General features: G+C 39.1%; 1 protein-coding gene across 5 annotated transcripts in view; it reads left to right on the top strand.

Annotated features, from left to right (window-relative positions):
* The first annotated feature begins 1,375 nt into the window (after positions 1-1,375).
* ttll7 (tubulin tyrosine ligase-like family, member 7) overlaps positions 1,376-11,787 on the top strand; it is an 89,468-nt gene continuing 79,056 nt past the window's right edge. For 4 of the 5 annotated variants that reach the window (XM_088077704.1, XM_088077703.1, XM_088077705.1 and 1 more), the window contains exons 1-3: positions 1,376-1,634; positions 9,469-9,785; positions 10,099-10,230. In XM_088077704.1, coding sequence (XP_087933830.1) covers positions 9,761-9,785; positions 10,099-10,230 — 157 coding nt within the window. In that variant the 5' untranslated portion in view covers positions 1,376-1,634; positions 9,469-9,760. The remainder of the gene's footprint in view (positions 1,635-9,468; positions 9,786-10,098; positions 10,231-11,787) is intronic. The other variant, XM_042484167.2, reaches the window with a different exon arrangement.

Here is an 11,787-nt window from a genome sequence, read left to right as displayed (position 1 = left end):
GTTTACAACTTAATTGTCTTTCAGGTGTTGAAAATAATCAGTAGGCTATGACTGAATAGCTGACTAAAATAAGTGTGAAAAATAAACACATCTAAACAAGCTACTGAAACAAGGAAAAGTGCTTAATGTAAGGCAGTGGAACTCAACTTGCAGGCCCATGGGCCAAATCTGGCCTCAGATGGGGTGTTGTGAATTTTCTAATTCACAACAAAAAATAAAGTGATTCACACTGGGAATTGTTTTGTACTTTTAGTATACACAGGGGGGCAGAGTGCATAAAAAGCATCAAAATAGAGCTGTTTCTCAAAAAAGTACCACTAGAGGATCCCCTGCACCCCTCAGCAGAGCATTTCTAGGATTTTATGTCCTAAAATCCTAGAAATGTCCAAAAATCATTAAAAGGCCTTCAAACCTAGAACGGTTGTAAAATCATCCTAGTAATGTCCTAAAATCCGTGAACACATCCTAAAGCATGCTAAAAACCCGGAAACATCCTAAAGTCCCAGCAACATCCTAAAATCCTAAGAATATCCTAAAATCCTAGAAATGTACTAAAATCCTAAGAGCATCCTTAAATCATAGAAATGTTCTACAATACTAGAAATATATATGAGGTTGCTGTCACTGGCTTCTTGCCTCCTCTCATTTTGCAAAAGTGGCCCCCAAGCAAAGCCCAATGAGTCTCCCTGATCTAAGGAAATGCCTTTGATTGCATAACACTGATGCTGGCAAAGAAGCATTCATGAAGTGGAAGGAAATGTCATAAAATAAATGATGCATTCAATCAAAGACAAACAAATAAAGAAAAAATCTAAACCAATCCTTTAAACTTGTTTAAAACGTTGATTTTAGATCTCAGTTGACTGAAAACTTGAAAAATACCGAAACCTTCGCACGTCACGACAATTTGGCATAAACTGATCTTCGGAAAATTACATAATTCGCTACATATGAGCAGGACAACAACAGCCTTTTTCGTATTTTGACGAATATTTCCACGTTATTGCTGCTATAAATACAAGAAGTGTATGACACGTTAATGACCTCTGAGCGGGACGCACCCATAAATTGGCAGGGTTGTTTTTTAGCACCATGGCCAGCGACACGGTTGCTAGGTAGCTTCCCTGTGTTTGTATCAGCGACTTGTAGAGGAAGCACCGAAACCTCCCTCAAATAACAACCGAAAAGGTGTACGAAACGTAACCCGCAGCTTTGGTAAGACTTTTGTAGTCAATCACAACTAATTGTAAGGTTTAAATAAAATTTGCTGACTTAACATGTACGCCCTACAGTACACCAAACGCCACACTGGTACCAGATTGAGAATGCAAACTTCAGCACTTCATTCAGCCCAACCTCCCCCCTCTCAAAAAGCGAATGGTTTCGCCCATGGACTCGCTCCAGCACTCATAGCACACAAGAGGACTACAAGATACAGATTTTTTTGTCTGTTAACCAACGTCAGATTTCAGTAGTAACGCCGTTACACAACATAAACACTATTATAGTCTTAAAAATACCCTCGGGACCGGACAGTTTCCCTACAGGGACCCTGGTGTCTCACTTAACGGCGGCTGTGTCGGTCGGATGAGACCAGCAAAAGAGCTGCACTGCCAGTGCCTGGAATAAATAAGGTAACGTTAACGGGCTACTTCGCTTCTCCATCCTTTGCTAGGTAGCTAAGATAACTGTAGAGGGTCATTATGTTTCATTTGAATTAATATCCAATTCAGGAATATCTTATTTCATTTTGAAGCTAAAAGGCCTTCATACACAGTACAGTTAAACATTAGCACGTTAACTGGATAGTAACATTGCCAGATTGTTTCCTTGTGTGGTCCTTCCACCTGACCTATACAAGTGGTTAGCAACATACGTTAGCTACCGCTTGTTAGCAACTTGTTCATAGCAATAATGCCCCTGTTGAGACTTTGTAATTGTCTTGTATTAAATTGTAACTTTAATTTGTTAGCCAGTTCCTAGAAATATTCTAGATATCACATGCGACGTTTAAGAAATCCAGTTTGCGCTAATCCTGAGATACAGAGATGTGTTTAAGGGGGTGGCCTACTATCCCCTCAGTGATCTGGAAGATACCATATCGACTGTTACGCTGTGACAAGCACAGGTCCCCTCTTTGTAGCATAGCTTCCTAGCTTAGGCTAGCTTTGCATGCCCCTTAAAGACATCTGCCTTGGCATGCAAGACTATTTAGCTTTTGATGCTCAAAGCCTGATTAAAAACACGAGAAATATGTTGTTAAGGGAGCTATTTGATTTAGTGCGGTCTGTTTGTAGTCCAGTGTGCCACTTAAGAGACCACATGCTGATAGAGCACCCTGGAGATGACCATTCCTAAAAGAGCAGATGGATTACATAATAATAACAGCATAACATATGAGTTCTGGATGGCATCCTGCCTCCTGGACTTATCCCAGAGATAAGGCTATTAAGAAGGATATGATATGTATAATCTTTTATTTTCATGCAGGCTACAGTTGGCATCCTTAAGTTTTTGGATTAATGCAGGATATTTCAGCAGCTGCATTGCAATTGGGCTTAGTTGCAGTTTGATACAGTTAACGTTTTTAACCCTTTGAAACCTGGAACTACATCAATTTTCTTATGCTGTGTTCAGAGGCCTTTCACGTGTATTTAAACATTTGAAAATTTGAGATTTGATTTCTTTTGAAAATATGGCTAAAAAAATGTACTGAGAAACTTGGCAAAAGATGCCCTGCAAATTGTGAGAAATCAGGAAAAGTCAAACTCCTGAAAATTAGTTTAAAAAAGGAGAGAGAGAAAATTATTTGAAGATAATAATAATAATAAAAAATGGGTGAAAATGTCCAGAAAACTATATTTCTTATTATAATTATAGTAATTATTATTAACTAATTTATCTATATTTTCATCTATTATTTTGTTTTGCTTTTAAAATGTATTTATTTATTTAACCTTTTTTGTTGTTTTGAGTTTTCCTTTTCTTTTTTTCCTCTCTAAATTTCAGGTGATTTCTTTTAACATGTAACTTTTCCCCGTGTTTTAGAAAGACATCAAGCCTGATTTTTGAGGTTTCAAAGGGTTAAATCACATGCTATACGCACAACAGACTGTGTATTGTCTATGTCAGCAGCTGCTTTGTTTTTTCCAGATAATTAATTCACCTTGTAGACTTCACTAGGAGTCCTCCCTTTGTCTTTGAGTCCTCTCATATCTAACTGAGTTTTCCGACTGTAGACAGCTTACTGAAACCTGGTCTTTTCTGGCAATAAACAGGCAGGATTGGGTACAAATTTAGAGCAAAGTGTTAAAGTGTTGAAGCCATATTTGTAAGGTGTAAAAAGCCATATTTGTGTTGAATAGATGTAGAGCTTTGTTACAACAGTGCCGTGCTTGTAAACAAACATTTGCTTGCAAATTGTTTCAACCAGACCTTATTTGCTCCACTTTATCTTACAGAAAATAAGGTCATGCAGGCAGACTTGTAGTTAATATCAATGTTTAACAGCAATTCTAAGGCAGTGGCTGAATTTTGCCTGCATCATTGTTGATTCTCTCTGATAAAGTTAAGCTTAGCATTCAGCTGTTTGTTGGTGTATTTCAGTACCCTGTGGGCTGACAGCTCCCACACTTGTTCCTCCTCATATCTGGAAGAAGGCATGAAGCCAGAGTTGGGTCACTGGTTCGGGCTAATTTTAGATCCACCAGCAATTCTAAACCAACTCCTCCTGTGAGAGTAGCCCGAAAACTCAGCTATCATTTCTCCTTGGACGACAATGTGATTTCATCAGCCAAATAAATGGTATAAATTATTTTTACAGATGCGATCTTGCAAATGTACTGTGTTTTTTAGACCTTAAAATGTACACAGTGACACTGGAAATGCGCCTGTAGGTGTCAGAATATGTCCAATGAAAAGGACTTATACTGTTTGTATGACAAAAGGCTCATCTTTACTTAAAAATGATTTAAGTTTACATTTGCTTTTCAGTCGTGAATGTGCAGTAGCACAACATGTCTCCAGTGTCTCTGCCCTTTTGTATGGTTATACATACCCTGAGGTCCCTGCATTGCTGTAATGGCAAGACCGGGGCATACTGCCTGCACAGAAAAGAACTTGTGTCTGCAAATCCTGCTGACATAAGGCTAAGTGGTGTTTCCCCGAGCCTCTCTATTGATTCTGTATTTGACGACTGCTTTCTGTAGTTTCATGTAAGGCAGGGAGAACATAAAACAAACCCTTAAGGGAAGCTGCTGATTGTTGAAGGGACTTGTGTATTACGTGTGACACTGCTTGTCATGAATAAACAGTCTACCACTTCGGTTCAGCTTTTACTTTTGCACGCTTCTTGTAAAGCTATTTGTGCCGTCCTTTTGGATTTGCTTTTGATATAAAGGGGAGCGCTGTGTTTTTGAAGTGCCATTGCCTTTTGATAGTAGGATAATTTCAATGTGAAGATGAATTTCTTAGTAGAGTTTTGAAGACTAGACTTATTTTACCTCCAGATATTACTTCAGTAGATGCTTGTGATGTAGCCTGAATGCTGCAAACAAAATGTATATTCTTGAGAGAGACGACGTATAGTAATGTGACACGTGCATTAACAACTAGTGCTGGATAATTAGGGGAGAATTCTGCATAACAACACCCTGAAGGACAGACATGCTTTTGTCATGCATTGAGGGCCTGTGAGACAGAAAGTCATGCAGATGAGCAGCATGAAGAGCTGACTCTCTACAAAGAGGCCTTTCTGTGTTGTGTATGGCAAAGGGGGAGTGTATGAGATCAGCACCCATACAGCCTCTGCCTTTTCAGCGCTGCTCTACTGTGGTGGCCCTCTGGCTCACTCTGTTGGATAAAATTTGTCACTGCACCACAGGATTAACCGTAGATATCCTGCTTAGTAGAGGGGATTTAGTGAAGATTTAATACTTCACTGACGGATTAATTGTGATGATGCTGGCAGTAAAACATATTAAGTAATTCTCTCATGTTGTATTCCTGACAATCTTACGAAAAGTAACCAGAAGGTTGATAGAAACTGCAAAAATCGGGGAAAAAAGACAGCAATTCACTGATGTTTCAGCATACAGTAATACAAGGCAGCAATATAGTAAACTATATAGGAAAGTGTCATAAAATATGTTATGTAATTCTCATATTAAACCTAATTGTCGATACTGTCTCCATCTGAATATTGCGTCTTTTCTATTTTATTTTGAGGGAAATAAAATAATAATAATAACAATAGAGATAGGAGTTGTGTGGCAGGTGATAACAGTTGCTGAGCCCAATTCAAACCTGTGACATCACAACAGGATGTCCTGCTTGAGTCTCTCTATCAGTCACTGATAACAGTGACCGTAATCTGGTGTCCGATTACACTGAAATCCCACTTCTACCATCATGTGAATGCAAGTAAAACAAGGCCATCTTGTAGCTGATAACCACCACTACCACAAACACAAATGAGCAAAACACAACAGAGCTTCTCTTTGCTGGGTCATCCATCAGTGTGCTACCAAAGCACCTCAACTGTGACTTCATATGATAGTGAGGAAAACAGGCCTAGATTGAAATCTGTGTTGACATTTTACACTAAGAGGAAAGAAATTCAATCAAATAATCAGAGAGGACATTTGAACAATAAATTTCTGTTTGTAATCGTGCCGGTCTTTCAGTTATCGTGTGACTTAACAGTTTTGAGTCAAAGCTTAATGCACAATAGTAGCACATCTGAAACTGTGAGGTTAACACCGTTCATAGTTCTTAATGACATAAATAGAGAAAATGTCCCAAAAAATGAGCAAGAAATTAGTATGTTTAAGAAAATTACCTGACACAGAGTTAACAAAAGATAAAAGACAAAAAAAAAAGAAAAGGACTAAAATTTCTGGAAGACTTCTTACCAAGTTTCTCATTGCCTTTTCCCCCATGTTTTCCAAAGAAAAAATAAACCAATTTGCTCAGGGTTCAAAGGTTTAAATACTTATGAAAGGCATCTGAAAGCAACACAAGAGAAGTGTTGTCCCTCCACGTTTCATGTGATTAATTTAAAAAGTCTGCCGTAGCCTACAACGCTGATATTCAATGTCCATAAAAACCCTCAAAAAGATGATAAATAATTGTTCCTCAAATTATGAGGATTCGTAATCCTGCAATATTGCTCAGAATAATTAGGATTAACATCACAGTCATTTTCTGGGGACTGAGTGTACTTTTCAGAGATTACTTGCATTAAGAGTATGCATGTGTGTTCTAGTTGTATGTATGTTTGTTGGTGTTTGGTTGCATAATATGTGCCTGCCAGACCCCCCCCCCCTTGTTCCTGAGGGATTACATGACACCGGTCCACTGCTCCTATAGAGACAGTGTTTCCTGCCTCCTGTACAGAGAGCCAGTGCACCACTGGGAGGTGGGGGCAGGTTGTCAACAGCACAGCTTGCTTTACTTTATCACCCTGACTCTTTGTTGTTTTTCTCCTCCCTCTGTGCTGATCTCATTCCAGTCTCAGTCCTCTCCAGGATCAATGTCTTGTGCTTACCACAGGCAGACCAAGAGGCTGACAGTGAGGACGACTGAATGATCGAATAATGCGATTGGACTGTTTCCCGTTTCTAATTTGTCAGGAAGATGCTGAAGGAAACGATAGGGTTGCTTTTTAGGTCTCTGTGTGTGCAAATCCTCTGAAGAGCACATAAGTGTAAATGTGAAGAGTAAATGTGAACCTACAGGCGTATCTGTGAGTGCATGGACAGTAAACATTGGTAGGTAGGAAATGGGCTTGTTTGAATATTCTCACCACAAGAGGCTACTGTTGGTCTCTGTATGAAATGAAAAAGAGGCACCATACACCTGTTTGCTGTAGATTTAGCCTAACTGAAGTATATCAACTATGGTTTATATTTAATGAAGTCATATCTATTACTTTACTTCATGGATTGATATGCTGCCTCATTTTTAGTCATATTTTTGATAGTGACTATTTTCCCCATTAAAAACAATAACATCTTCAACTGGGCCAGGGCAATATGGATATATCAAAGATCCTAATCTTTTTTAAGTAAGTAAGACCATTGGCACTTGCACAAAATATTTATGTTGTGAGATTTTATATAAAGTAATCATCAGTCAGGTGAATATAATGACTTAGTGGGTAAAGGCAAATAATAAAACAGAACAGTCTGTTAAGTTCAGGAAATGACACAATTTCACTGTAATTTAGCCTTTAAAACCAGGAAAAGACAACACTTACGATATTATGATTTTCAAAATCTAAGACAATATCTATCAACATCATTGTGCAGCTACATGCACTATATAATTTGCGAGGATCACGTAGATTCATACTGTATGGGCAGTATGGAGTCCAGTCCCCCTATATGCTGCTTTGTCTTACAGAATGTGTGCTATCTAGAGCACCAGGCACCAGGCCCAGTAGTTTAAATGTAATCGGATTGAATTTCAGCTATTGGATTGGATCATATCTTGAAAATGGGTTGTTCAAAGTAAAAGAAAGCAGTCTGAAGTCAGATTAGATCACTTAATCCAGAACCTTGTTTCTGTTGTTCAAAACTTGGACAGGCTTAGGATACCTTTGATATAAAAAAAAAAATCAGGCTGTATTCAGTGTGAATTTCAAGGACAAAATCTGTATATATACATACATATATACACACACACACCCACACATATATATATGCATTTTTATATTTTGTACTTGATTAGTTTAACCTTTGCCATGACCAAGTAGATAAAGTAGACATTAGACTACCTATTAAGCCTTTTAAAAAAATGATTGAATGATTTGATTTGAATTTTGTAGTTTCTCCCTCTAATAATCCCCCCAAAAGTTTAAAATATTATACAAAAAATATTTTAAGTTATAATAGCTAAGATCTCTTTCTCTTTGGCGGCACCCATTGGAATAAGCAGTAACTGCAGTGTGTATACTGGCAGAATAAATTTTGAAACCAGGCTTAAAGTCACCCCATCATGGCTATTCTACCTGTTCTTTACATAGCACGTAGCCTACATTGTGAAATGAAATCTCATTTGGAGCACTGGTAATCTGGATTTGGTCATCTTGAAAAGTTAATATCTGGATCAGGATGATCCCATCGAATGTTGCTTTGAAAAACTGGTACTAAAGTAAGATGGATAAGCTGATCCTGGATAGCAAAACATTGAGTTCCCAAATCCGGATTATTTTGATCCAGATTAAATGTTTTGAACAACTGGGCCCAGGACCTGAGAACCCACAGTGACAAAAGGATCACATGCAAACCCCACTCAAAGAGAACAGAGACTCAAACTCCTCTCTTGCTCTGAGGCAGCAGTGCTGCTGATTCACCACGCTGCCCCAGCCAGCAAAAAATTAAATGTGACAGGGCATCTCAGCACTGCTTGATTACCCCCAAAAGTAGTTTGAAGACAGACACTCTCCGACCACAGCCAAACAATAACAGAATTTGGCTGATGACTGGTGTTAATTTCCCACACCACTCCATAGCCCGAAGCATCCCTTTAACAAACCACTGTAAAGATGCCATCTGTTTGAATGAAGTGACCTCTCAGCCATACGATGAAACCCAGCTGGCACAAACATCAGACACAATGAGATTCTGCAAACCCTTTACTTGACAACCACATTAATATTTCACAGTGGTTCCAAGGAATACCAATTAGTCCAGCGGACGTCACACAGCTTTAGATTATTTCATTAGTAGGACTGCGGTGTCAGAGCTCTACAGAGTTCTTGCTGAACTGATATGCTCGCTGTCAGACTGACTGATGTTGCCTGTGATCGGCCTGTGTGCTGCTGTGTTACATTCAAAGCAAGTCCATTGCATCCTAGTCCAGTGAGAACATACAGATTCACAGTGTTCACTGTACAGTCAAGTCAAGTCAATTTTATTTAAAAATTTTCCAGGGCTGGAAAAGTCATGGAATTATACAATCACATTTTCCAGGGCTGGAAAAGTCATGGAATTTATAAATGTTATTTTAAGTTTTGGAAAAAATCCATGGAATAACATTCCATAAATAACCTTTCATCTAATTTAACATAACGGCAAATTTATTTTCTATAGAGTGTCACTATAGCTCTAACACACAGTGATTTGTTACATGCTGTTTACCACCACTTTTTCTTTTTTCCTCCCTACGTTCCATGTCTACCTTCATATATGCCAGCTACCTGAAATTATGTTTGAATCTGAGATGTTTAAAAAAAAAAAACAACAAGTCTGGCAAGAAACAGAAAAATTATTATGCGCCCCTGAAAAGTCATAGAAACATTTTGGAAATTTTGTCCATGAAAATGTGTGGTAGCCCTGACTGTAGTTACCCTCTGCAAAGTCAGCCTACTACTGCTGTTCTACTGCTGTAAAAAATCTTTTTTCCTCTCTTCCATCCCTCTGTCCACCCACTCCCTCCCTCTCTCCTCTCGGGGCTGTAAATAAGCTGGGGCTGTGTAGACCCTTGAGAGGCCCTCCCCCTCCCACTCTTTCCCCCTTTTCTGCCCACTCAGGCTCTGCTGCTGCTCTTTATGTTGCTGAAAGGCACCAGGGAGATGCTCAGATGATCCACTGGACCATCCTGAACCACATCGTCCATACTGCCCAAGACAGGGAAGACTAACTACTGCGAGTGTAAGAGAGCCCTTGGGGGGTGCTGCGAGTACCCTGTGAGGCCCGCCCTCCCGCCAAGCCTGGCACAAAGCTTGGCTTGCCCCTTCACTCCTCCAGCCCCTGAGATGCCCTCCCCTCCCAATGAAGGAGGTGAGTAAGAGAAGTCCAGCTCTCTTTGACAGGACTGACAGGGTTACTCTGTCCAATGTCTAGTCAGATAAGGCCTGCATATTTCTTTACACACACACACACAGATTATGATAAAAGGATCATGATGCATGCAGCTACAGAAAACTCGACGCCTCATTCATTTACACCCTCGCCCCATAAACAAACCCCACTAAATCCCCTGCAGATGTGAGTAAAATATATTACAATACTCCAGAAACTTCTGCTCCTCTCCCTGTTTAGAGCACAAGCTGTGACTGTATCTCGTGTTTTTGTATGTCATTTCTTCCTCCAGAGGATCAAGGAGCGTCCCCCGTGAACGTGCCATCTGTGGGCTCCTACCAGAGCAGTGGGAAGAGGAAGGTGCGCACCAAAAAGAAAAAAGGCACCATCACCGCCAATGTCGCTGGCACCAAATATGAGATTGGTACGGCAGCCTATTTATTTCTGATGGTTTTAAACTGATTTTGAAATGACAGTAACCACAACAATGCATACAAATATGAAAGACTTTAGATTAGAAGGTTTGAAAAAAGAGAAAAAAAACAGGCACTACAGAAATGCCAGTCTAAGATAAGATACTTTTTTGATCACAGCGTTCATCTTAGTGGATGAGATAGTTTTGAATGAAAAAAGGTTTTCTTTGAGATGGGTGATGAAACCACTATCCTAGTACTGTATTTATGTTTTATGTCAGAAAAAAAGCAAGTTGCCTGAAATGGTTTAGCAACAGTGTTAGTGGTTGTAATTTAAGTCGTCATGTAAGTATAACTTTAGTTATTCTTTTTTCTAAGGTTATTTCTTACATAGACATGTTGGATGCGCTATTAGCCTCACTCACATGATGCAGACTGTGCATATATGCATGGCTGCCTGTTTCGGATGGAATTCTTCCCTTCCTCTATCTGTTAACATTTTGTAAGGGCACCACCGCTGTATAAATTATTGTTTTTTTAAAAAATGCAAACACCCAGATTTTTCCCCATAGTAAGGAATTATGATGATTACAAGCAGACCTATCTTTAGCACTGGCACAGTGCTAAAACAATGTGTGGAAATAGATCTGGCTATTGCAGACAGTTAAAAAAAATCGATTCACCAAAGTGTTTTTTGTTACTGGTGTTGTTTTGTCATTTTTTAAAATGTATTTATTTATGTTTTTTAAATGTGTCAGTGGTAACTTTCATTAAAATAACTTTTTGTCATATTTGCTGAAACTGTCTCTGTATCACACAGCCCAAAATCAGACGTAATCTGCTAAGTTTTAGTGCTTCTAATGACATTACCACATATGAATGAATCTAAAGCAGCTGTCATGTTAATCACCTCTTGTGAACTGTGGTCAAAATGTCATATTAGGCAGTGCTGATCAAATATAAATCAAGACTTTGTTCTTGTATTGCCTAGTTCTTATATCAAATGTGTTTAGAAATATATTGTAGTGTACTGTGGACTATCTGTCTCATTAAAATATCATGACAGTTTCTGCAATAAAACAAAAAGTTATGACATAAAAAGTACCTGCTGTAGCTTTAATGCCTGAATCGGTTTAATTCAAACCTGGAGAGAGGTTGTCACTTTTATTGTGGTCATCTTTGAGTAACATGACGTCATATCTGTTTTAAGAAAAATAAAGCCGATGAAGCAAGAAAGTAGAAAAGGGCAGATAGTACCAAGACATCAACCTTCAGTAGCTGCTGGAGCAACTCCAATTTATTCAGCAACAGTTAACTCCCTGCCAGGAGGCAAACTTTCTGTTGCTGCCATTACACAAGGTTAGAACTAACCCCCTGTGACCCCAGAGCTGAGGTGCAGCTGCAGCCGCGACTAAAGGTTCGTGTACAGAGTGTACGCTCGCTCTACTCCCGGCCGCGGGCCGCACTAACTTGCTAATTCTTTTTTCTCTGGTCTAATAAACAGAGAGGGAGAAAAAGAGCAAGTACAGCTCTACAATTAATTACGATTTTACCCATTTAAATAGTAA

This window comes from Plectropomus leopardus, chromosome 5 (assembly GCF_026936395.1).
Source record: "Plectropomus leopardus strain MGB_pleo_1.0 chromosome 5, ASM2693639v1, whole genome shotgun sequence".
Classification (NCBI taxonomy): Eukaryota; Metazoa; Chordata; class Actinopteri; order Perciformes; family Serranidae; genus Plectropomus; species Plectropomus leopardus.
Note: the sequence above shows the minus strand (reverse complement) of the source record. Positions and strands in the feature narration are given on the sequence as shown.